Here is a 27,796-nt window from a genome sequence, read left to right as displayed (position 1 = left end):
AAGTATAACTTATTCAATTATTCGGAAAAAAAGATCAACTAAGTATTGGTGGATGTGTGGCCTGTGCCTTGTTTTCAGCAAGGAAAATAACACTTTATCGCACTCCGATCGCACTCGCTTTGTTTGGACCCTCTAACTTACCGTACCGGGAAATCTAGTGTGACTCAGTGGGGCGGTGCTACAGTTTTAATAGAAACACCGCAACATTATCCCGAACTGAGACAATAATATCTGCAAAATGAGCTCATCTGACATGAAGGTCATCACTGTAATAGGCAGGTGAGTAAGGAAATATTGTTATGAAGTCATTTTAATTTTTGCTCCCATGCTTTATGTTGTTGTGGAAAGTCTTCGAGGAGCTGTCATAAAAGTTACTCAAATTACTGTTGCATTTTGGTTTGGTTTGGTTTGTTAATGGTTTTGCATATACTTTTAGTTTAGTCCTTGCATTGTATGATTTCATCGTGAGTTTTCTAGGCAAGCCTCTTGTACTTTATATTGATACCTTGCAGATATCCTCTCACTGATTAGCCATTAGAAGAATGGCTGTTACACTCAGTTGTCATTTTATTAGGAACACCTAGCTAAAACTAATGCAGCCTAATACAATGTCTCAATGTTCAGTTTTTCTTGAGACCAAAGTTGATTCAACTTTATGATGATTTTGGAGGATGTAGTCTGTTGTGCTGTTGGACTGCAGTGCTTTATGTTGACAGATGTTCCTATTATTTTGTCCACCTCACTCAGATCAATGAGGGTAGGCTAAATAACAGACACACTAACTTGTATTTAATGCAATACAGTTCAACAGCACCACAAAAGTAGTTAGGTGTACCTAATAAAACTGCCAACTGAGTGTATATAGGAAAGCCTCAACCGACTTCATGAAGGAGGCTCGCATTTGTTTTGTGTGTAGGCTTACATTTTAACCTGCTTTCTGTACCCTGTTCATTATTTCTACACACTCAGCTAAACTTTGCAGTCCTCCGAAGTGACCTCTCGTAAACCTGAAAAGTAAATATTAAACGTCACAGACAGATCGTTCAATCCTCTTTTCATAAGTTTTATTAACATGCAAAATTCTCCATTATATGCAGGACAGAGATGATCAGATGATCACACTGATACTGAATTTCCACTGCAGGATCAGCCTCCAAAAATCTGTGCATGCAAAAACCTGTAATGGGTTGAAAACATGACAAGAGGGCAGGAAAAAGAAGAATACTGGGATTAGCAGGTTTGAGCAGTGAGTACTGTGAAAAGTTAATGTCTCTGTGTGTGATTTTGTGCTTCTGTTTCAGTGGGCTGATAGGCCGCTCCTGGGCTATGGTGTTTGCCAGTGGAGGCTACAGTGTGAAGATCTATGACAACCAACCTGGACAGGCTGCTAAGGCCATCACAGAGATCAGGTTAGCCCTGCTACACAGCACTGCAGTCTTTGTCCAGCATAAACCTGTAGTGTAGTGTTAATTAATGTGATATCCAGTCCAGTTAAAGACATACTGTCATCTTTTCTCTCGATGCCGCGGAGCCTGTTAAACCCAAATTTAACTAACTTGTGCTTTCTTCTTCTTTCTGCTGTTTAAGGGCTGAATTAAACGAGTCCATGCTCTAACAGGTCAAGCAGTGATTCATGTTTTACTTTTATTTTCTTTCAATTTGAAAATAATATAAGTTTAATCAGGTGTACTTTCTATACACCTGATTAAACTTATATGAAGGGAGCATTAATGTGTAAATTAGCTTTAATGCACTAATGACTCACAAAGGCCCTGTCCAAAAATCTAACCTGTTCTCCTTTCCAGCACTTACAGGGAAGACACATGCTCATTACATGATTAATGGCTTCCTCTTACTGTAGGAAAACATGAACAAACATGTTCAGGCTCAAAAACAGTTTCACAGCCCAGTCATCGCTGGTTAAACATTACTGTGGAATGACAAAGGACTTTTTGTGAAAGCACTGCTGTCTTACTGAAAAAGAAGCAAACTCATTAAAAGACCTTTATTCCTTGAATTTGTTCAACAAACTTAAACTCTACACCAGAATCTCACTAATTTTACTTTTATTTATCATGTAAATATCCAATGCTGCCTCTACTCTACTGTTCAGCCTCCAGCAGAGTCAGTTGACCATGCTGACAGTAGAGGGTGTCATTGTACTACACTTTCCACCTCCTTTTCTGAGTCGCGTGTGTCTGCTGTAGAGGAGGCTGCAGTTTCAGGACCACTGTCCTGGGACCCCTAGTTTTTCATGACACTGTCACCCACTAAGTTGTGATTTGTTTTATGCATTTGCAGAGAACAACACTAACTCTACCATAAACACTTCACTAGGTTGCGCTGTCACAAAAAAAAATAGGGTCCTGGAAACGTTGGACAGCAGTCCTGAAACTGCAGCCTCCTCTACTGCAGGAATATAATATTATCTTAACTATGAGGACTCTCCCTAATCCAACATCCTGTTTTTATAATAAATGTAAATTACTGAGGATCCCATTATTTTGATAATTAAATTCAGGTATGTTACTGACATTAAAACAGCCCTGTCATGTGTGAGACACAGCTCTTGTGTTTCATATTAAGTCTTTGAAGAAAGTGTGTGGATTCGCGTTAACTACCTCTGTCACTCATTTGGCTCAGGAAGCAGCTGGAGGAGCTGGAGGAAGCCCACATGCTCAGAGGAGAGCTGAGTGCCACACGGCAGCTTGCTCTGCTCAGCAGTTACGATGACCTGGCTCAGGCACTGGAGGGAGCCTTCTTTGTCCAGGTAACACACTGCACCACTCCCAGCACAGCACATGCCGTTCTGTCTGATTGTCTCCGATACTAAAATCAAAGGGAACTGCAGATAAATTAGTCTGTTTTTTTTTGTTTTTTATCATTTGATTGTTTACATATCACACACGTTTGATGAAACCCGGGGACATTCTGTCTCTAGCCACTGCAATGTGGCATTTTCACATTTATACAGCGTGTGGTTCATAGAAAAACACTACTGACTAATTTCTTCATTCATCTACGCATCATATGCAGTAAGTCACACAGTACAGTTACATTACAGTAATCCCAGTGCAATATGCTGGCATGGCATTTTCAAACTTACACTGATCATCCTCAAGGGGGCGCAACATCACTGGGTCATTTGTGTCACATATTGTGTGACACCTCAGGCACCTCTGTTCAAATTTTGAATAAAGCTAAACGAACAACAGGAATTTTGTGAAGTGACACTCACTGGCTCAGAAGTGCTTACTACCTCACTTTGTCTGCTTTCAGCAATAATCACTCACTATTTAAATAAAAGTAAAATATTTAAGGATATATTGCCTCCTAATACTTATCATGGGTCATCAAAGCAAAGAATATCAGTTTTAAAGTGAAGAAAAAATTAAAAGGTACACTCAGATTTGTATTTACTATAAAGTCCTGCATGTTTATGATACAAAGCAACTGTTTCCTAGAGTCATAATGATTTTTAACTGCAGGCTGAACATTTAATCGAAATATTATTGAAATCACAATATGGCCAAGTGCAAAATCCAGATCGCAGGAGCTGCAGTTTTTTTGACAAAGGTAAAAATGTGTCACAACAGACCATAAATGAAGCGTGGTGGTGCTACAGGCACGCCCCGGCCTCTAAATCATATTCTCCACATGTAAAGGAACATGCTTGTTTTGTACAAGCCCCGAAAAAAAGAAAGAAAATTAAATGCAAAACTGACCATTCACTCTGAAATCATGACTGATATCGTAATCGCAATATCTGCCAAAAGAAATCCCTTATAAAGCAATAAATCACAGTATTTAAACACATTTTTCTCAGGCTGATGAGTGTAATGATACCATGCTTTCTAAAACCATGTTGTTCATCACAGATTCACCTTTGACCCAGTCACTTAAAAAATCAGGATATCAGAGTTTTGTGGAAATTAGTTCTTCAAGCTGTCTGTTATACACACTAACTAACAACAGCTTCTTTTGACAAAGGGCTCAGGAGGAAGTCAGGTGCTGCCCTGCTGCTGAAATCGTGACAAACGTGACGTTTTAACACCAAATCTCTCGTCTCGTCTTCGTCACGCTAAGAACACAAACACAAACACAAAAACAATGCACACTAGGTTATCCTTACTGAGTCATGCACATCGGACACAAAGTTAACTTCCTGTTGGCGTCATCCTGACTCTGCTGAAGCAGACAATCGTGCTCTTCATCTCGGAGCTGAAATAAATCAATATCCTGTACTGAGTCCCGTCCAACGAGGAACAACACATGATTTATTAGACACAGGGAACAATTAGGTATTGATCAGGTGTTTCCTAGAGGAAGTGCAGGACTAATTATAGAAGTCACTTTAGTCCGCTCTGGCCTCCACGCCGCATTTTCTCATTCTTTCACATTTTAGCATCATGAACGTTTTACAGATTATAGACTTTATGAATGGATTTGATGTATGTTCATATAAAAACTGAAGTCACCCTTTTCTGATGTAGTGGAGTATCACATTACTATGCACGCTTCCTTCAGGTATGCCACTCAGCCAGTTATTGTAGTTAGGATGAGTGCTATTCAAAGAGCACGTAAACTCTCCTCTACTGCTTCAGACAGCCACTCTGTCAGGGCAGACACACAGGATGAAATACAGCTCAGGGTTTTAAAAACTCCAACTGGTTGTATCCAGTTTTAAAACATGTGAACTGTGAAGCCTCAGGCAGCAGTTAAAGGCTTACTTAACTTTTTCTGTAATGTCTTGTTCAAGAGCGTTTGACAAGAAAGTGTAAAAGGATCAGTTCAACAGAATTGAATTACAGAAAAACACACATTTTCTTACTCACCTTGAGTCGTGCTTACGTGTACAGATAGTTTGGGTGTTTTGGGATAGACTTCTCTGGAGATCTGGTGTCGTTTGATCAATTGTGGGGAAGACGTACTAACTGCCAGAGGGTGCTCTATAGAGACTACATAAGAGCTGCACCGGGTGTATCCACAGCACATTCTCAGTAGTTTGTAGATTGACACTTACAAAGAAACAAAAAGTGTGAATTCATTGTTGCGACTAATCACTCAATCATTCGTTTTGCTGTAATGAGGTTGATGTGAAGTGTACAAAGTGTACAGAGGATCGGTTGTCCCAATATTATAGGAAAACAAAAAGATAATTTTGATTTTATCTCATAAATCAAGGGCAACACAGTAGTTAGACCAAGAAACAAAAAAAGTTTTCATCTTCACTGTGATGCCTCGTTGATGCTCTGCTAAGACTTAAATACCCATTTATTGATTTTGAAGTCCCCATGATTTACACTGGAAGTACTTTATATAGTGTAAAATGTGTATAATAAGTGAGACAGTTGTTTTTATATCCAAGAGAAAGTTTAAAAAAAAATAGCAATAGCGCATTTCTCTTAATGACTTCACAACCCCCTCGCGTGTGCGTGGGTGTGTAGTGTATCTGTATGTGTGTACACTTTCACCTGTATGCCTTTTTTTCCAGGAGTGTGTGTTCGAGCAGCTTGAGGTCAAGCAGAGCGTCTTCCAGGACATAGAGTGTGTTGTGGGAAAGGACGTCATCCTGAGCAGCTCCACCTCCTGCCTGGTGCCGAGCAACGTCTTCTCCAAGGTCCAGAACAGGAGCCGCTGCCTCGTCTCCCATCCGGTTAGTGCCACCACGGTCCTGGTTCCAGCAGGTTGTGCAAAGGCTAGTGAGCCACAAACTGGGGAGGCACAATCATATATAACACCTCAGTTATATATTGTTTTTACAGTATGATGCGCCACCAAAATCATTTCTATCTATCTATTTCCTGTCACTTCCAGTAGCTGAAAAGAGGGAAAGTGTTGCTTCTACAGTCCATCTCATCGGCGACCATGACCTGAAGCATTTCCATCACTGACTCGCCTCGTCAGCTATTTTATTGCAAATCTACAAAGAGGCAATCTTTATCACTGTCCCCGTTGTTTCTGAAATATTTATATCGTGTGGTTTTTGAATTTTACTTTGGAAAGTTGCAAAAAGTTTCAGCCCTTTATCTGCTGACCCTGAAAAGGAACTACTGAGTGTCATCAACATTTTAAATATATGGAAGGTGTCAGTTGTCGATCTCAAAAAGTGACCTTCAAACTCTTTTCTGATATTTTTTATAAACTTTCTGGCGCTCAGTGCGTTAACGGACAATAATGAATGACCCGCCCATTAATAAAAGGTCAAAACGACAGGTGTAGTTACGAGTCACCACTAAGATTAAAAACGGGATTAGTTGGGAACCGTTTTGTACTTTTCCATCAGCACTTGGGTTGTTGATGAGTAATGATGAGTAATGAGAAGGTGGTGGTGTGGGATAGTGTGGTGTAATGTTGGGTGGTAAACTCTACATCCATTCTGTTAATAGACATCATGAATACTATATAAAGAACATGCTCTCATTGACGCCTCACTGTCAGTCACTATGGATAAAAGATAGCAAAAAGACAACAGACGCTGTAGAGGCAGTGAAGAGACAGACAGGGACAGCAAGAATTGTGATATTGGTAAACGCTGCCCTTAGTACCCACTGTATGATGTGTGATTGTCCTGTGCTCCCCCAGGTGAATCCACCCTACTATGTCAAACTGGTGGAGCTGGTACCTCACCCAGAGACAGCAGCGCATGTTATGGACACCACCCATGCTGTAATGACCAAGGTAAAGTTAGCAGATTACACAATCGCAGGCTGTCAAGTACTGGTATGTCAGAATATGCAGAGACAGTGGCATCAGGTAAATAAGGACGCAGAACATACAAAGACCTGTATTGATATTAAAATAATCCTAATCCTATATTTAATGTTGGTAAGAATCTGTCATTAACTCTTTTACCTTAACTAATAACTAATGTGCAGGATGAATAATTATAACGTGGCAGAATCACACGCGTTGTCTTTTAGGAGCTGTTGCCTGTTGCTCTTGACGTGACTGATTTTTCTTGACTCAGGTCGGACAAGCTCCCGTCCGCCTGAAGAGAGAGATCGATGGCTTTGCCCTCAACAGAGTCCAGGCGGCCATTATCGCAGAGTCCTGGAGGCTGGTCCAGGTCAGTGTCTGCTTTTGTTCTATATCCTGTTTGTATCTAGTTTTTTTTGTGTTTGTGTATTTAAACATTATATGTATTCTTATATGACATGACATCAACACCACATCAGGGTTGATTAAGGTTTGAATTATTATACATGCACAGCCCAAATGTACATACGTATTTGGTCAAAATTTAGTTTGGGCCAGAATCTGATTGTCGGGGGTTAGATCCTGATGACGGTCCTACGGCCGCACACACACACGTTTGTTTTCATTTCTGGACAAGAGCTCCTCAGTCTCAGTGAGGCTTTGTGTAACTGAGTGGAGCTGCTAATGGTTTTGTAACAGAGGCAGAAGAGAGGAAGCCCCCTGTCAGTTCGCCTCTGCTATAATCTCTTGTCTCCTGAGAGTAAATGAGCTTTAGCCTCTGCTGACAGGCGCCATTACCTGATCACTCATGGGAGAAATGGTCAGGACGATGAGTGTGATGACAATTGTTACCTGAGCTGACCTCACACGAGGACTTTCATTTCATTGTGACTCACAGACTCAAACGTCTGTTGCCACGAAGCAACGAATGTCAAAACTCAACAAAATTATAGAATCATGCAAACACATGAATACTGCAGCAAAATATAAAAATCTCACAAATTATATATTTCCGCTTCATTCTTCTATAACGTAAACGTGCAAAGAGTCGAAATTAGTCGTTTAGTTAATGTAAAGAACATTAATCAGCAGCTATTTAGATAATAGATTAGTCATCCCAGCAATTTTGCAGGAACAAGCATCTCAAATGTGAGGATTCACAACTCTTCTTTTTCATATATGATGGTAAATAAAATGGACAATCTGAAGACGTCACTTCTGCCTCTGTGAAGTTGTGATGGCTGTTTTTTTTTACATTTAACTATTAAACTGATGTTGATGTGTAAATCTGTAGACAACCTTTCCCTTTTCTTTTAATGACAAATGAAAAATAACTTCAAAAGTTTTAACGTGAACTTATAAAACCTAAATGATCACCGATAATGTGAATACCTGCAGTCAGTTTTTCAGAGCAGATGTTAATGGTGGATATCTGAATCAGGAATAAATCTCTTCAAACGCTCCGTTGGTTATTTCTGCCAAACAAAACTCTTTTGTCTCGACTGTTGACTAGATTACAAGAAAATTAAAGCTGTAATGAATTAGCTCTGCTCCCTGCGGGGATGAATTACAACTGTGTGTTACAGCAAATCCCATCTGTCATTCCACAGGCCGTAATAATCCTAACGAAGGACTTAGATCAGTGTCTCTCTCTCTTTTCCTCTTTGTTCCATCTCTTTTCTCTGCGCAGTGTAACAAAGAGCAGCTCATCCACAGCTCAGTCAGCACATTGTGTCCTCGTCACTGACATTACTGTACTTCTAAGTTACAGTGTGTAACTGTATCAGAGGGAGTGACTGTGACCTCTCTCTCTCTCTCTCACTCACACACACACACACACACACACACACGAAGTAAAACAACCACAGGTAGCAATAAAACTACTTGACACTTTAAAAGAACAAAATAAAGACTTTTGAAACTGAATTATTCAGAATGAGAGGGTGGCACACAGGCAACAGTGGAGAAGGTTGGTCCAGTGACTCACCAAAGCAGAGTCGTGTCAGATAGTGTTTGTCTTGCAGGTATTTGCAGCTCAAGTCAGAGGTGGACGTTTGAAATTGTGTCTAAAAGTGAACAAAACATAGTACCATTACACCCTTTTATATAAATCTATAATTAACCAGGAAAGGCTCCTGCTGAGATGCAACACAGACTTACAAATCAATTATAAAGAGAATAGTCAAACTTTACAAAGCACATAAGGATGAAATAAGAATGATCAAATAACAGCAATGGATGTGACATAACAAGTAATATAAAAACAGATTTCATTTTTTAAAAAGCAAATACAAAAAAATACACATGTGCTGTATTTGGATGAGGCATTTTCATTAATTACTCACATAGCAATTAATATGTACCTTTTTATTTATGTAAATAAACTGGCGCAGGACTGTAACTCAGAGCTATTTGGAGCTGAGAAAACATCTGTAAAAAAAAAAAATACAGATGTGCACATTTAAAAAAGGCGGAAAACCACATTTTGCTGTCGAATTATGGGACACGACAAAGGTTGTCTAGTAACTTCTTGGCTTAGACGCACCAGAAATCGACTTGAAGTGACTCGTGACTTTACGCCCAAAGGATTTGTTACGACTCTCCAAAGTGCTAATGGAGCATGAATGCATGACGGATATCTCCTGCTACACACCAAGAGTCGGGTCCATCATGTGCATTTAAGCCTGCATGGAAAATTTTTCATTAACTGGCATCATAATGGTGATGATGATGATGATGATGATGATGATGTAGATGAACATGACTGCGCTTGTTACTTTTGCTTGTGCCTTTTTACAGTTCGTTTCTCCTCAGACTATCCCTCATTTTTCCAGTTATTTAAACAGTAAGAAACAATCACCTGTGCAAGTTTGCGACACTCCTGATAAGGTGTGTACTAACGGCTTAATTTGCTTCCTTCGGATTTCAAAATACCACTTTATATGTACTCAAAAAAACCAGTTGATGGTATTACTGCAAGTGGATTCACACAGCATTGTGCAAATAAACATTTTGCAGCCTCAGTAATAAGCAACAACTTTAATTATTTACATTTGAACATGGGAAGCTTTCACCTTAGAAACCTTAAACTTTAAATAAAGATGGACATGGCCTCCACGACGTGAGTCATAGGTTTCGGTTTTGAAGCTCATACTGAGCTATTCCGCTATCACCATTTTGGCAATGCCTGACTGCGCTAACTCCCGGCTAATCCAAAAATGTGCAAAGAGGTGGGGCACGTGCTGAGACTTTAGTGAATGCCAGTTTGCCAAGCATGTGAGGAAGTGAAGTGTCCACACCCACAATTATCCAAAACCGTTTTCTTGTACCAGGCAACCAGGCAACATGTTTATCTCTTGCTGTAAAGTTGGGGATTTTAACATGGGAGTCTAAGGGGACTGACTCACTTTCAGAACCAGCCTCAAGTGGCCATTTGAGGAACTGCAGTTTTTCTCACTTTATGTTATGTTTATCAGCTCCGCAGGTTGCAGCTTGGATACTGCAAAGGGTTAAAGAAATAAGGGGGAAAAAAAGGATAAAGAGCAAGCTATAATATGCAAAATCACATTATATTATTAATATAATCTCCCCCATTTATTCTATCAAATCAGATAAAGTCTGAATTTACAGGTTGAATGTTCTCAGCCCACTTGGTCCAGATCCAGAAAATGTTCTTCTCTTTGGACTTTGCCTCCTTTTAAAAGGAGCTATTTGTAAGTTTTGTTATTGCTGCACAGCTAATGTTAGCATTAACAGGTGTTTACGTACCAGTCTAGAAGAAACATTGCGAGTTTAGCATCAAACTTCATTCCTTTACTCACCAGCAGTTGTCTGCTGCAGTGGAAAGCAGCATCGATGTTAACTCTTATCTCTATTTCTTATTTTCTTCAACTGAAGTTAGCATGCTAACCAGCTAGCCCCAGCCCGTCTCGTCACTTTCCGATAGCTACTCGCTGCAGCCTCCAATCTGCCCTGAAGACGTAGCGCTGCTCAGAGGACATATTATAACCTCTTGTACTATAAAGACAATGATGGCCGAAGCTCTTGCGAAGCGACAATCATCACCACCAGCTCCTGGCAAGACACCACGTTCAGCGGCAGAGAAAACTTGCAAACAGCCCCTTTAATGCCGAGTTATGATGAAGACACTCTGTGATATCATAGACATTTAAATTTAAAAGTAAGTTTTCATAATCATTTTTTGTAATAATTGAATTTGAAAATAACAAACGTGTATCTGTTTCAGTGGGATCTATCAGAACAGCTACTGATTGTCTAATGGCTTTACATTTTCTATCGTAAAATCAAATTGTGGAAGCAGCACAGCCATGACATGACAAGTGAATTCTTTTCATCTGACATGTTTACATATTTTAAACCAAAGATGCTGATGATTTGAGTGTTGTCGACTAGAGGAATGTACACAAACTGTCGGAACAGGCTGGTCCACTGGATTAGCTCGGTTACTGCATCCTCAGCGTGACCTTTGCACCTCTATGGCTGGTGCGTTCTCTCAGTGTTTCTAAGGTCAAGGCTTCATCCAGTGAAAATCAAATAAACAAAGTTGAAAATTACACACAGGCCTCAGTAGGTTGGAGCAGTAGCGTGATGAATATATGTCATACTTGACATTCATATGTGCAGCTGGGGAGGGAAACCAGACTGACAATTTGTCTCTCGCTTCGTCCGTGTCATGGTTAATTTATAGTTGCAGTAGTTACAGTTATAGTATTTACACCTGACATCAGTCAGTCGGCTGCTAGAGGAATGTTCCCAGGCTTCTTTTAGAACATAGACAAGAACGCTTAATTGAACTAATTACAATCCAGTAAAGTAACACTCGCAATATATTATATCTTTGAGAAACTTAATTCGTTCCATATTTGTTCAGACTGTTAATTTTAATGACGTGTTGAGTGTGTGGTAATTTATAGCTAAAATGGCTCCATGTCAATGTGTTTTATCAAGACTGAAATATCTTGACAGTTTTGAACAAGGGTAAAAAATGTTCTTCAGGTACTTTCAGGCAGCGAGGACAGGAGACTTGTTAAAAGCTTTCATTTAGTCGGGTATGAATGAATGAATGAACTGTTTGTTTTTTAATGTTTAACCTGTCTTTAAATCGGAGAAATCTTTCTTTAATTACTACTTCTTCTGTCATTGTCATTGTTAGCATGTTAGCATGTTAGCTGAAAGCAGAGCACACTCTCACAGAGCCACTAACATGGCTGCAGACTCAGGTTAAAGCTGTGTTGTGGTGGGTGGTGGTGCTGTGTGGATTTGGCCTATACAAACTTATAGGTTGTTTATCCTATTTTGTTATTTAAATGCAGGTGTAAGTGCTGTTAAGTGACTGGCAGACTTTTCCTGACCTTGTTGGTTGTATTATTTTAGATACTCACATGTAGAGAGCAACGGGCATTATGGGAAGAAAACATCGTGGGCTTGTCACAGTTTGGAATTTGTTCTGCCTCTCCTCGAGCGACTGTGGATTCTTTTGTTTCAAGAGGAACCTCTTGGTTCACTGATGAGCCGAGTGGGCCTGCAGTCAGGTGAAAGCACTTGTTAGTTCAGGCAAAGGCGAAACACAAGGAAACGACAACAGCAGTAACATGTCACTGGCTTTCTGAGAATTAAAGTGCACTCCAAGGAAATGAAGCTGATACAGTATGACTGTGTTCCTCTGCCTCCTCACTGTCTTCTGGCTGTAACATGGCATCCATGCATCCACCATGTGGTATTTGTGTCTTCACACGGGCCTGTGGAGGCTCAGACTCATATCTGCATGACATTCCATATCGGGCATGGATCACTCACGTGGGAGGCTCCGGTTAAGGTGTATTTACCCCGAGGGCACCCTTAGCTCCTAACTGACAAAAATGCCACATTGCTGTTAAAGCGTCTGACTTTGCTCTGGAAGGAGCTTCACAGAGTGAAGCACCATGATCACGTCAGAGGTAGAAATAAAAACGAGGCGCTTTTACACCTCCAAGATACGCTCACAGTAATATATATGTAGAAGCAACAATAAAAACACACACGATCACAAATCAAGTTACACAACGGTTTGTGTAAAATGTAATAGCATGAGTCAGCTGTGTGTCTCCTAACACACAACCTGTCAAAAGAATGTACAGTGGTAGAAATGGTTGATTATTCCCATGTTTTAACTAAGAGCTCAACAGATGTGTCTGATCTATTTTGCATTTAGCTCATAAACCCTGTAAAAACAAGGGTGTGATGTCTCTAACGTCACCCGTGGAAGTTTCAAAACTTTTTTTCAAACTTTTTGTTTACCACAAAAAATACCTAGCAACCACTGCAGCTTCTGTCAATCAAACAAGCATGCTCCTGAACACGCTTTGCCTCTTTAAGCTTTGATATTTTTGTAGTGGAACATATGTTTTCAAACCAATACAAATATGTATATATTGAAAACAACTTTTAATAGCTTTCATTTGTATTTCTCTGGCCCAGTCTGTAAATTTAGATTTAGAATTTAGTCAGGTTCTTACTGCTAATTTTGGACTTCACTTTCATGGTGGTGCCAGATGTGCTTGCTATGGACAGCCGAATTATGCATGTAAAACAGTTCAGTCTGCAGCACAGATTTAAACCTGTAGAAAAACAGCAGTAGACCTTTGAAACAGCATTCAAACGTTCTTGACTTGTCATAGCAATTAATGTCGTAAATAACATCTTGTCACATTCAGGTATTTTATTTCAACAGCTCCTTTCATGTGCACCTTGGTGCCTTGACATTGTTTACTGATTTATGACAATCAAGTGGATGATTGATGTCAAAATGTTTGCCATGAAAAGCTCTATTGTTCATAGCACGTCCTTTACACCATAAATACTCTGGTGTGTGTAAGAATAACCAACTCGTTTTAGGAGAAAACTCAACAAGAAAGTTTTCACTCAAAATCTTAAAATTTAACGGCTTCATCCTCACAATCACATTAACCTGCAGAGAAATCGTTCGTAAGGACATTCACAGGCAACCTGCTCGCTCCTTATTTGTCTCAACAGAAGCAGTTCTAGTATCTGTGTCTCTGTAGCTTAGTGAAGTTAAAAAACAGTCTCCTCGCTATTAAGAATTTCTCACAGTTTTTGGATGAAATTTTGAGCTCCGTCTACACAATTTCTAAAACAAAAACAACAAAAAAAAAAAAAAAAAACTGTGAGACTGGAAGTTTCTCAGCCTTTATGACAGTTCGTCTCGTCAAAGTTGATCAACAGGTAAATCCTGAACATTAGTTGATCTCAGTTGTCATCACTCAGTATGCGGGCGGGGCTGGCTCTAATTGAGTCAGGTTGGCTATCTAAGGCAACATGTAAGTGTTTCAGAAGAAGACAACACTATTCATAAGAAGCAGGGATTTCTATTCTAGTCCCCACTGGAGATAGAGATAAGCTGTGAAGCTTTAGTTCTGCTCGAGCGAAGAGCAGGTGAACTAGATGACCCAGCCGACATGAGCTTCACCCCGCTGCCCCGCCATGTGATTTACACTGTGGATGTCAATTCTCTGAATATTCTGAACCAAATTTACATTCCAGGAAGTCTGCCGCCCAGGAGGGTTAGCAATAACTGCTGCAGACGTTATAGGGATCCAATAAAATTAACAGATAAACAATATACGTGGCGTCAGCAGGAAGCATTTATCTCATTTCAAAATGCTATTTTTTGGACGATAGTATAAAACACACATGAATGCTCCAAAATTAAAGTGTTTGCTAAGTAATATTTATTTTAGTCTAGGCGCAAAAAGCCAAACAGCCAGTTTCAAAGACTTCGGTTAGAGGCTGTTGTAGGTTGTAGGTTGTTGTGGAAAGTAACTAAGTGCATTTACTCAGGTCCTGTGCTTAATCACAATGTTGAGGTTCTTGTACTTAACATTAGTATTTCCATGTGCTGTTACTTCATACTTACTCATACATATTGTACTTTTTACTCCACTGCAATTATTTGCTAATTTTAGTTTCTAGTTACTAGTTAATCTGCAAATTCAGATTAATAAAACTGTACAATATAATTATATATAAATAAATCATGATGTATTACTGTATAAGACAAGACTTTACGGAGATTACAGGTCACATATACCCAGCAGTGGATGAAGTAATTATAACTAGCTCCACCTTTACCAGCTGCAACATTAAACTGATGCATATATTCATGCATCAGTAATTATAATACAATAATACAATATAATATGAAACTTTTGAATGCTTGCAGTTTACTGGTATTTCTACACTGTGGTATTGCTGGTTTACTAACGTGCTGACTTCACATAAGGAAACGATGTGACTAAATCTTCCAGCGCTGGTTGTAAGTCAGGTGAACCAGGAATATATATTTCATTTTCAAAGTAATTTTTACCCTTTTTCATTTCCTCAACTGCAGAATGACCTTTTAAATATTTGTGTTTTTCTTATTCAAAACTGCTTCCTTGAAATACACACACACACACACACACACACACACACACACACACACACACACACACACACACACACACACACACACTTTAACCTACTAGAGTCATAAGTCACTATTGGCTGTGACTTCACATTTTGAGAATCTGGGTCATTGACTTAGAGCTGCCACTATTAGACACGTATCCTCTACATCTTACATCTTTCTTGTGTGTGTGTGTGTGTGTGTGTGTGTGTGGTTGTGTATACACGTGCGTTCCACCTATCTTCTATCTACAATTCATCTAGATGAACTACTACTATCTACTGTTGAATAAATTACTTCCAGTTTCACTATTACGTTATATCAAAGGGGCTTCAAAGTTTTTGTTATATGTTGTGTAATATGCAACAGAAATTGTTAGCAGCCAACAGCAGTTAAAAAATGTATCACAGTATTTAATGGACAACTCAACGAGCCATGTATTATTTTAACCAAGAACATTGACGATGCTGCTGCATTAAAGTCCTTCAGTTAACTATAAACTTTGCTGCAGGCTTCTTGATATCGCTGTTGTTCTATCTAGTCACACAATGGAGGGACACACCACACCTCATGATTTCTGATTGTGAAAAATGGTGACGCATGTTGTGTCACACGCCTGAGGAACTGTTATAGTTTATAACATTGTCGATAATGAAGCGCAACAGTGGAAAGAATTAAATAAAAACTCTTTACGTACAGCACCCTATACGTAAAATGTACCTGGAACAAGTAGGTCAGGGGTCGGTATAGACTCAGATTCAGGTAACAGTTTCCTGCTGAGTTCTGCCGCAACAGCTTTTATGACGGCGGGAAATCAGGTCATTTTTAATGGAATTGCAGCAATTAGTGGAGTAACCGTGTCAGTAATTGTGAACTTTGATATGCAAATTTACATTGTTGTCATGTTTGGCAGCGCTGACTTTTGACGGAACCAAATGGGGGAAACTTCCTGCCTTTTTCACAGTTTGACATGTCGCAGCAGGTTTGACTTGTTAACAGTCACAGTACAAGACCCGGTCAGTTTACCTTGTGTATATTGTTGGACAGCTATAGTTCTTGTCTATTTCAGCTCTTTCTAACCTTGTCATATTTGTATTTTTAGACAGTGTATAAATGAATTGTCGAGGTATACTTACGAATTAATTTTTATAGTGATGTCTATATTCCATTGTGTCGCTTCAGTTTCAGTTTGGCTCATTAAAGACACTGCTAGGACAACCAGGACTGGGACACTGTTAATGTTTTTGGTGACACCTTTGCTTTTGTCGCTACAAGTATATTGCAGATGCTGCGTTGCATCACCAATTTTATATCCCCCAAATGAGACGAAACCCCAACAGAGCTTTCTAGCTACAAACGATGGTAACCGCCGCATGACCAGCAAGTATTCAAACCCCGCCACCAATCTTCCAGCACCACCTGTATCCATCGTGCAAATTCATTCTGCAGCAAGACAGTGAGTCCGAACGTACAACCAGGGTCGTGAAGGACTACAGTATCTTCAGAGACAAGAAGAACAATGAGTCCTGCAACAGATGGTCTGGCCTTGAGATCTTTCTTACATAACAGGGACCCTCCCTCACCCTCACCCTCACCCCTCCAAACACACTCACCGAAAATGGTCCTTGAGTCAGGGCCAGCGTTTGAAAGCAGAGTGGCTGAGAAAGCAGCTTGTTGCCCCCCCCCCCCTCCCCAAGTGATTACAGGGGAGAAAAGACCCCACCCACCATCCCGCTTTGCCCAGATAACAGGCCCGTTGTTGGACGCGGGACCCAAACAAAGACGACCCTGTCCCTCTCCTCTTGCTTCACCCTACTCTCTGTATCTGTGTCCAAGCTTTGATTTCCTCTGCGGTCGGCCAACAGGTATCTCGAATCCCAAAGACACCTGAACCACTCCCTCTGTCTCGCCTTCCATCCATCTCTCTCCTCCCTGTACTGCCCACATAATCCCGGGGACACAGAATTGGCTGATTAGGGAAACATTATATGGTGGGAGTAGTCTGATGGGATCAAAGGGAGTTTGGTCGGTCCAAAACCCTGGGGGTAAAAAAAAAAAAAGAAAAAAAGCCATGACTTTGTTGAACTGCATCCTCAGGTTAAATTTTGTGTTGCTCTTTTATGCAAAACAGGAGTCATGTATGTTTGTTTGTTTGTTAGTAGCATCGTCAGCATCGAATCCTCCACCGAGGAACATGGGAAACACTTGATAGATGACTCAGAGTTAACCTGTCCGCTGTTTAACCTGTCCTGATAAAGAAAACATGCGGGGAGATCTAGTCATACATTTACTGAGTGACTGATCTGCCCTTCTTTTTTTTTTTGTTTGTAAAGAATACAATCAAGCCAATGACATGAGCAAAAGCGTCTCTCTCTCTCTCTCTCTCTCTCTCTCGGACTCTATCAGGATGGCGTTATCTCAGTCAAGGACATCGACCTGGTGATGTCAGAGGGGCTAGGAATGCGTTACGCCTTCATCGGTCCCATGGAAACGATGCACCTCAATGCGCCTGAAGGTAATGTTCAGGAGGTCACCACCAAACGTGGGCATTTAGGAGGCAGAGAGGGTCCAATGAAAGACCCCTTGGAGTTGAATTATGGGAATTGTAGGAACTTGATCCGTACTGTGGATTAAAAGTGAGGATATCTTTGACTGTTATGTTTTTTTTTAATCTCATGTGCCCCTCATGTGCTCATGTTTTATTTATTAATTATAAATATCATTAAAACCAGTTACAAATCAAGCTGAGGATGCTGGTTTTCTGATTCGATGTATTTAGAAAAAGTCTTTTAGGTTTCGTAATGCCTCGTGTAAACAGGTACAATCTTGACTTTTTGTTATAACATGTCGTATTACTTTCTCAGATGAGCGCAGTTATGCATCTCGTGCCATTATTACACAAGAATGGATTGTACTCTGCGTTAGAGCTTCACTGAGGAGCCTCCGGGCCGCCAGTTACATAAAAACTGTCAGAAAAATCCACAGTGACATGCCTCAACACAACGCACATGTACTGTACCATACTGTGGCGCTCCTGTGTGTGTGTGTGTGTGTGTGTGTGTGTCGGAGAGAGAGTCCGAGAGTGAAACCTCGGGGAGATGGAGAATATCAAAGGGGAGTGTGAAACCCAGAGCGCGGCCCCGACTGTGTACACACACACACACACAGTGAAAAAAAAGGTCGCTGTGGCCGAACAAAGCGGCCTTTTGATGGGTAGCGATGAATGCACTCCCTCACACCAGTAATCCAAAACTCACAGAGCCCACATCGCAGCCTTCAAAAACCAGGTGCCAACTCTACCTGTAGTTACAGTGCCGAAGCTCTGCTCAGGAAAACAGTAGCATGATCATGTTCTCAGAAGATTGCTAAGACCGACTTCTGTAGTGACTTCCCGTCCTTAAATCTCTCCAATCAGATACTGGAGCACTCAGGCTCTCTGTCTCTGTGTCTCTTTTTCTACTCTGCCTGAATGACTTGGCTTTTGTAAACCATGCACCTGTACCTGAGAGCATTTTCCTTTTAAAGGAAAAACCCACCGAAAACCCCACCGCCTGTTGTCTTGAGACGCTGCATTTAAAGACCGTCTTGGCCCGAGAAATGCAATCCTTCGTTTCCCAGTCAACGAAGGATCTGACGGGTGGATCCTTTTTTATTAAAACAGCAGCCGAGGATCAATAGGAAATCCTCCGTAGACCAGGCCGCCTCGTTTCGGTTCAGCCTTTGCGGTCTGTTCAGTCTTTGGCGGCCACACATGGTGAATTGGGACACAACAAGGCTAACGTTTAACCACTGGTAACTCCAAGCTGCTGTCCTTAACAAATAAGCAAGCTGCAAACTCTTCACAGCCACCTGTCAAGGCTACATGCTACAGTCAAAACAAAGGTGAACTGTTTCTTTAAAAGCCAAACAGTTCACCAACAAAACACGAGAAACAGCAAAGTGAGTGAGGTGCTTGTTTTGGTCCTGACTGATAATGTTCATATTCAGTTTTAACCTGTCAGAGCTGAAAGCTGTAACTTCCCACTTTTTCTCTGCAAAGCTGCAAAGCTTTGACTGCAGCGTTCACCGCAGCCATATTATATTATATTATAACATTGCTGGACTCTGATACATGGAATAGAAACATTTAAGAAAAACTTGCAGTGGCAGCAAAAGAGGAATTGCGTGGCAAGAAAAACAAAAAACAAACAGATGCCTTGAAATGAGACTTGTATCTTCCTCCCACACAGTCTGTTCGGTTGAAGGTAGATGGGACTTATCACACTGCTGTGTCATATATACGTCATGTGTCCCACTGAACACACTGAAACAGTATAAATGTCGAGTATTGTAGCAACATTATTGTCACGTATTCGGTGTGAATAACTACAGTAAAAGGAAAGTTTGTTGGATTGAACAATGCACAAGTGTCACACTTTTAAATCTTTTGTGTGAAACTTCATTTCAGGGTGACAAAACTATTTTCAATGGGCACCTTCTGACCCTGTTTTAATTAAAGAGCCGGTGTGAAGCGGTTCATGCTCGTCTTTCTCTTTTCTTTTTTTTTCTTTTTTTCAGATTGCTCCACACCGGCTTTTTATTACTTTAAAGATCTTGTCCCGACCTGCTGAGTTTCTTATCACAGGAATGTCAACAAACCACACCGCTGCCCCTCTTTATGATACGATTTGTCCAATAATTAATTATGATGAGTACCTGTGTTGCAGCATAGATCATTAGCTGTGTGTTTTCATCTCTCCACATCCCAATTAAGGGACACGATCACTTATTTGGTTCACGTATATTTTGTTGTGTGGCGAAGGATGTTTTTATAAAGGTGCTACATATAGCATCTTAGCAAGTAATCAGCAGCCCAGGCAGCTCCTCTTGTGACGCAGGATTTCTGGACTAACTTCTGTTCACTGCCATGAAGTGACATTAAAAACAGGCTCCAACAGAGTTACTATGAGTTTTTTATGCCTTACTATACTATGATTTATTTATGGGGTGGCATGGTGGTACAGTGGTTAGAACTGTTGCCTCACAGTCAGAAGGTTCTTGATTCGAACCCCAGTCTTGGGGCCCTTCATTGTGCAGTTTATGCCTTACTATGACTTTTGACATATATACTGTATGATATATACTGTATGTCCCTATATCAAGAGTGACATTACCGTGTGTGTCACATATAAGAGGATATATTATTTTGACATATATACATCCTCTGGATAAATAAAGATATAATGCAGATTTATTAAAACAACCTGAAATTCTATATGTTTGTATATGATTTTCTTCATAATTTCTGTCTTTTATATCTACATATGTAATATTAAACGATACTGACAGGCTTAGGGATGGATATATTGTATATTTATGTAAAATACATATTTCTATTAGCTAGACATATATGTCAATGTATGATACTGTTCCAATTTCCAACAGGTTTCATATGTAATTTTTTACATATATAGGCTATACTTTAACAGGTTAAATACATATATGATTTTACTTCATATGTACATATATTTCATGTATGGAAATTCAACACATGTACATATATTACATTTGCGTATGAATGTAAATTTAGATCTTATATGTTATTTAGTTGACGCGATGTTCTGGAGGGGTGGTGGGGTTGTTGCGTCCCGACCAATGCTGAGACCAAACCCACGCCCTTGAGTGTAAGGTTACAATTTTCACAGAAAAGGGAGTAATAGATAACCATAGGTCAAAGAGGTCTGTAGAAAAGATAACATGCATATCTTCCAAAATGTGTTGACAGCCCTGTGTGTCAAATGTTGAAACCAATTTCTGACAGGAGGCAAACTGTAAGAGAAACAGTAGAAGTTCAACAGAAGAATCTCAGGGCACTTTTCCTACAGCCTGCAGCCCCAAAAGAAGCATGATCCAGTCCTCAACTGCAAATGCACAACTTCACACAAACTCAGTAACAACTTTGAATAATAACTGTCACCGTCTGTCCGAATGCAGGGGAATCAGTGAGGACAACTTTCTTTCAATTTTGATATTTTGCCCTGATGTCGAGGATTTCCTGGAGCGGAGGTTTCATTTTAAGAGCGACGTTCGGGGCTGTGAGGCGTATTGAATGTTATGAAACATATGTGAACTGTTCTCATTCCTGGCCTTTGCCTCCTCTGATCAGCTGTCGTCCCACAGGTTTGGAAGACTATATGAAACGGTACGGAGTGGGCATAACGAGAGTCCTGACCTCCTTTGGGCCTGTACCAGACTTCTTCGGTGAGGGAGCCAAGAGCATCGTTAATGTAAGTGTGCCGGCGGCGAAAGAGACCACGCTGTAAAATATAACAGTATTCATTTATCCAGGTTAATGTTTATTCAATCAACGTTTCCTCCCGCAATGAAGTGTTTGTTGATGGTATCTTTAGTTCTGCATGACTGAAAGTCAAGAGTTCCTTGTCGCCCCGGCACCATAAAGCTCTCTGCTCAGTAGGCAGTGGGTGGTCACGTGCTATCACAGGCTGTTAAAACGTTAGCCACAGAAGGTCATCATGTGGAGCAACCCTGAGCTGGAACAATAAATAGTTTTAAGGTGAACTAGTTTAGAGGACGAGAGCAGTCGCACAAGTTTGGAGTTGTTGTTAAGCATGTCATACTCTCACATTCCCTTTTGAGTGTTTACTAACTGGATACTGGATTCATTCATGAGCGTTATCAACAGAATATTATAATGTCTGCGATGCACATCTGAATATATAACCCTCATGTAATCAGGTCATCTCATTGATCCTGCTGACAAACTAATATCACCCAGTGTCCAGTTAAAAACAATCAGATTACTGTTTTCATTCAGTTTTGTGATGACTGTGGTTTATTTTTATGTATGTTATTTAATGTTATGTTATGTCATTGAAGTTCTCACTCATTGTTTTCTAATGGGGGACTGAGGAACAGCGACCACCGAGCCCCTCAGCTCTTTTGCTGACGTGTTTCTCTCCCCGCTGCCCACAGGAGATGGATGAGCTGATTCCCAGCGAGCAGCAGCATCTGTCGGCCAGGAGGGAGAGGAGGGACCAGCTCCTCATGGGTCTAGCTAAGCTGAAGAAGGACCACTGAGATGTGTTCAGGGCCCAAACTCAAGAAAACGAATGATTACAACTGCGACAACTGTGAACAGAAATCCTTAAAATATGACCTTAAGCGTGAAAGAAAATTAAATAATGAAGTTTTACTGAGTATTTCTCGACTGATTACTGTAGTGGTCTCTGTTCCCTCCAGCAAAACTAATCGATGATGTGCGTCGCATTAAACGGGTTACTGATAAACTCCTGAATTCCAGGCAACAGCGAATGGAAACATGTCACGAGTGCTTACACTTCCGCTCGCTGTGACATTTGTGCTCTGCTCCTGTTGCAGATTTCATTTCACAGCGATACCAAGCCAGAGTGACTGTCACATGATCGCGTCGTCTGGCCCACATCTATGAAATGTGACCACAAAAAAACAAAAATATAAACATGTATTGGGTGTATATAGGCTGCGTAGTGTATAAGCTTATGTTTGACACATTTGTGATTTCAGAGGTACCACCGAAGATGTTTTACACTCTTAAACAAATGTCACCATGGACATTTTTAGTACAGTTTAATGGCCACTATCACATGTTTTTAAAGTATTATGTAATGTGTTATAATCAGTCCGGGGGAAAAAACAGGCCATGTACAAAAATTTTTCATTAATTTGGGTTAGTTAATAAGGTTAATTTGCTCTTAATCGACCAACTAAAAGAGCAAATTTATACATATTAATGCATCAGTAAAGATTATTACATATTATATGACAGTGCATCACACACAGAGGCCGTTTTTCTGCAGCTCAAATACTTTTACTTCAATACTTTTGTACTTTTACTTGTGATGGAGTAGTTTCACAAAAATTGTTGAGTTCACTGTCGTAGGAAACTAGGAAACTGGCACAAATTCACATTTGAGAAGATGGTACCTGTTATTTCTCCCTCAAGAATCATCAGTAATCAGAATTGTTTGCGGATTAATGTTCTGTCAATAACCTGATCATTTCAGCTCCATCTGGTTTCTGGGTGTGTGAGGGGAAAATGAAAACGACTCATATAGTCGGATCCCAACAATAAATAAATGATTGCCCCGGGGCCAATTATGAAACTATTCATCGTGCAAAAAGAAAGACAGAGTGGACCCGTGCACAGAGACAGGCCGTGGAGTCTTCTGGCCGCACCCTCTGTCTGGCCCCTCCCCCTCCCGGTCTTACGTGATGGAGCGTCATGTAAAACCTCCAGGACCTCAGGTGCGTGTCTCACAACTTAAAGACAGTCAAGTCAAACGAGCTGAACTCTGATTCTGTTGGAGCGCGAGGAAGTTTCCTCCAGTCACAAAACATCAAAGGATTAATTATTTTTCCCTTCATGGAAAATTACTGATTTTTGTTTTTAAATAAGCTCCACACACACAGGTGAGTTCTTACCGATTAGATTCATTTACACTAATTTCTTCTTCTTAGTTATACGGATGACAACAGGCTGTCATTATTTATAATATTGATAATAACAAATATCGGTCTTTCATTTAGTAATAATCCTACAATTTAACATCATTAATGTCTGTTTCTCACAAAATAAGCGCGTCTTGTCATCAAAACATTTTTCTGTTTTATTTACACAAACAAAAATCAAGAAATGGTTCATTTCCTGATGATAAAACTCAATTTATTGATTCATATCTAAAAGCAGGAGATGTTTCCATGTTTAAAGCAATTACTAATATGCGAAAACAATGATTTCTTTTTAATGACTGCACTAATAAAGAAGACTGGAAAGATTATAAAGCGTTTCAAGATAAGGAAGACGCTGCTTTTTAATCTTGCCCTACATATTACACCTCTTCCACCTCTTACTGCTTCTGTAGCCTACAATTAATTAATTAAGAAATTACTTCCATGAAGCACACACCTAACAAAGTGGCGGTAAGTGGCCTCTGTGACGCGCCAGTGAAAGTAAAACACAATTTCATTAATTTTCAAAGTGATTTTCACGGTAATTATGAGCTGAATACTTAATTAATAATCAGATAAGCAAATCAGTGTAATCATAGAGAAAAACATGATGAAATCTGTGGGGAGGCTCAGTGAATGGAAAGAACATTATATTACAAGTTATTACATTAATTATCAAAAGGAGATCAGGTAAATGAGCCTAAATGTGTGTGATTTGGTTAAAGAGTAGCTAATAAACTAATAAAAGCTTTAGGACAGACCTCTTTAATGTGTTTGGTTTAGTCTCAAGTTATGTCAAACAGCAGTATTAGGCTATCTTGGCTCAATTGTTTGTGTCTATGGGATCAAATAACATAAAAATGATTCCTTAAGCATCCAGGAATCAGATAAACCTAAGCAAGTAAATTATGGTTGTCTGAACGGACGCCCACAGTCTCACACTTTGAAAACCCCTAAAAGATGTCAAAAAGCAGAAGAAAAGACTCTGCTGACACTTTCATAAAGTTTGCTGCCTCAGCCCTTTTTCGCTTTGTAGACCCAGTTCTCTGTGTTTCAATCTGTTTTTCATCCCTGTCCTGGAAAGTGGTTTTTAAGTTTGCTCATTACTCGATTCATTTATCATCAGAATGAATTTGATTCTCTGCTACACATTGTTCAAAAACATTAAAATACCCAATCTACCAAGAAGGGAATTACAAGACAACAACAGGCACAACTCTGTACCTTTAGACCTTCAGTAGTTCTGTGAGAAAGGGGCATTTACTCATTCAACATATTGAATTTGGATTTTCTGGCCTGTTAACCTGCTGATTTCCCGCCCTCTACAGGTTATCTGAGCCCCCAGAGTCCTCTTCACCACCATGAGTTGGGGGGCTCTCTATGCCCAGCTGGGCGGCGTCAACAAACACTCCACCAGTCTCGGAAAGATTTGGCTCTCTGTCCTTTTCATCTTCCGCATCACTATCCTGGTTCTGGCAGCTGAGAGCGTCTGGGGGGATGAGCAGTCAGACTTCACGTGCAACACGCAGCAGCCTGGCTGCAAAAATGTCTGCTACGATCACTTCTTTCCCGTGTCGCACATCCGCTTGTGGTGCCTGCAGCTCATCTTCGTATCCACACCGGCTCTGCTCGTAGCCATGCACGTCGCCTACAGGAAACGTGGGGATAAGAAGACCATGCTGGCCTCCAACGGCCCCGAGAAGACGACGGATACCGACCTGGAGACGCTGAAGAGGAGGCGTCTGCCAATCACGGGCACACTGTGGTGGACCTACACCTGCAGCTTGTTCTTCCGGCTCATCTTTGAAGGTGGGTTCATGTACGCGCTGTACTTTGTCTACGACGGCTTCCAGATGCCCCGGCTGGTGAAGTGCGAGCAGTGGCCTTGCCCCAACAAGGTGGACTGCTTCATCTCCAGGCCGACAGAGAAGACCATCTTCACCATCTTCATGGTGTCCTCGTCGGCCATCTGCATGGTGCTGAACGTGGCCGAGCTGGGCTACCTCATCGTCAAGGCGATCCTGAGGTGTTTGACCCGGGTAAAGAAGAGGAAACACTCTTACACCCACACGGACAGCGTGACACGGGACAATACCCATCTGCAGAATAAGAAGAACGAGATGCTGCTGTCTTCCTCCACGGATTTGCCCAGCAACAAGACCATGTGTTGAAGGGCAGCCATCAGTGGTGAAGTGGGACGGAAGAAGATAAAAACCCTTAAACTGTAAATCCAACCACCCATAATAGTCAAATTTCACATCTACAATTTGGTAATCAGGCTCTAAATGTGAGCATCCACCACAATTGTCTCATGGGAAGGTGAAATAGCTTTTGAGGCAGATTTCGAGACAGTGGAAACTTTAAATTACCACAGCAGAAACTAGTTAAGCTACACAGTATTGTTGGGTCGGCCTGTCTTCTACATTCATGAGTTTCCACCGGTTAGGAAAACAAAAAAGCCGCCAGGTAGCAAAGATTGTCCCTGTATTTGTGGATCTTTATCACAAGTGTCACCTTTACATTTTAATACGGTGGATGGTTGATGATAATGTTGGATGATTGGGGGAGTGGGGGGAGGGGAGAGGGGGGGAGTTAATTTATTGTTCACAGTTTGAAGTTTGCTTGAATGTGCTCAAAAGAATGAATGGTCAGGGTTTGAACCAGAGTGAGGCTACACTGACATCTGGCGGTGACAATGGGAAACGCAAAGAGCACGAACATCGTCCACAAGGTCTGAATGAGTTACTTAGTGTTAAAGTAGAAGAACAAGTAAAAGTAATGACAAGTGAAGCAGAAAAAAAGAAGGTCCAAGTGCCTTAATGATTACGTTTAGTGTTTAGTTTACAACAGCTGACGTTTGATCTTAAATGTTTAATACGTGTTTTACAGTGATTGATAAAAGCAGATGAGTTTTCTTTTTTATGTTCCTGCTGTTGTTGAATCAAGCGACTGTAGCACAAAGAAAAAATTCATAGTTAAATGACTTTCTATAAATAATGGTAGTTTTTTTTGTGTGTGTGTGTGTGTGTGTGTGTGTGTTTGTGTGTGTGTGTGTGTGTGTTTGTGTGTGTGTGTGTGTTGCACAAGATAAGATTATATGACACAGTGAAATCTTACCTAAAACACAACAGTGGTTTAATAGATTTGATGCTCTTCACTGTTCAATCAAATCAGAATGTCTGTTGTCTTTTTACTTGAACTGAAAGTGTCTGAAACTGAAGAGTTTTTGGAGAAATAACCCGAACACACGGAGAATGTGCTGCGTATTTTCACACGTGCATGCCAGGCGGTACAAGTCTATGAAACATACATATGTTTAGATTGTACGAGGTGTTTTTTAATTCTTCAGTCAGAAATCGCTCCCCGACAGATCATTTTGCATAAATGTGAAATATTTGCTTTGGAACAGAACCTGCAGAGTTGATCTGGGTGTCAAAGAGGCCAAAACAAATCTCACATGACACAGATATTAATTCAGAAATATTGATCGAGTGTTAAAACATACAGGACATTATTATGAATTCTAGTCAAGAAGCTTGACTCTTATAAAGATCAGATCTGTCCGGTTTGTAGTGATTTACAGATAAATTACATGAATCAGTATTTTTGCATTTTGTGACATTTTGTTTTCGCCTCCTGATGACGTTGTTATCCGCCAAGTGTTTATTTCAAAAAAAGGGGGATTATCAAGTTACACAGCTCAACACTGATCAGAAGTTGTCCTGCTCAGCCCAGACCTGCTCCATGTGCTATTTGGACTTGTGTTGTTGTTGCAGTGTGTGCATGTGTGTGTGTGCTTGTGTGTGTGTGTGTGTGTGTGTGTGTGTGTACTGACCGCAGCTGGCTGTATCAGCTTTCAGGATGTGCCTTATTTTAGCCACAACACTAATCGCCGCTCCTCCCTCTTAATGTGGCGGCCCCGATCTCAAAGTGAAAACGTCTTTGTCCTCGCTCCATCCAGGAAACACCCGAGTTGGATCATCCACATCTGTGTTGTTGAAAAAAATAAATAAAATTTTTTTAAAAAATCATCTTATAATCACGTTTTGTGAACAGAGAAGAGCAATGTGGTGACTTTGACAAAGACTGGAAGGGGGTATGTGGATAATTGATCTGAGGTGTCATTCAATTTTCTTTTCTTAATTT

The 27,796-nt window shown here is 40.5% G+C and overlaps 2 protein-coding genes across 2 annotated transcripts; both read left to right on the top strand.

Annotated features, from left to right (window-relative positions):
* Nucleotides 1–158: 158 nt before the first annotated feature.
* cryl1 (crystallin lambda 1) lies at nucleotides 159–22,355 on the top strand. The gene is made up of 9 exons (XM_022740472.1): nucleotides 159–279; nucleotides 1,302–1,409; nucleotides 2,644–2,770; nucleotides 5,495–5,656; nucleotides 6,586–6,681; nucleotides 6,971–7,069; nucleotides 17,570–17,678; nucleotides 21,323–21,429; nucleotides 22,136–22,355. The coding sequence occupies exons 1-9, from the start codon at nucleotides 239–241 to the stop codon at nucleotides 22,238–22,240; spliced, it is 954 nt and encodes a 317-aa protein (XP_022596193.1). The 5' UTR covers nucleotides 159–238; the 3' UTR covers nucleotides 22,241–22,355.
* Nucleotides 22,356–23,492: 1,137 nt separating this feature from the next.
* Nucleotides 23,493–26,177, top strand: LOC111218260 (gap junction beta-2 protein-like). The gene is made up of 2 exons (XM_022740473.1): nucleotides 23,493–23,611; nucleotides 24,979–26,177. Exon 2 carries the CDS (start codon nucleotides 25,012–25,014, stop codon nucleotides 25,819–25,821), a length of 810 nt encoding a protein of 269 aa, XP_022596194.1. The 5' UTR covers nucleotides 23,493–23,611; nucleotides 24,979–25,011; the 3' UTR covers nucleotides 25,822–26,177.
* The last annotated feature ends 1,619 nt before the right edge of the window (nucleotides 26,178–27,796 follow it).

Source organism: Seriola dumerili, unplaced genomic scaffold, assembly GCF_002260705.1.
Source record: "Seriola dumerili isolate Sdu_G_001 unplaced genomic scaffold, Sdu_1.0 BDQW01000052.1, whole genome shotgun sequence".
Classification (NCBI taxonomy): domain Eukaryota; kingdom Metazoa; phylum Chordata; class Actinopteri; order Carangiformes; family Carangidae; genus Seriola; species Seriola dumerili.
The sequence above is the reverse complement of the archived record's forward strand: the minus strand, read 5'-3'. Positions and strand labels throughout refer to the sequence as shown.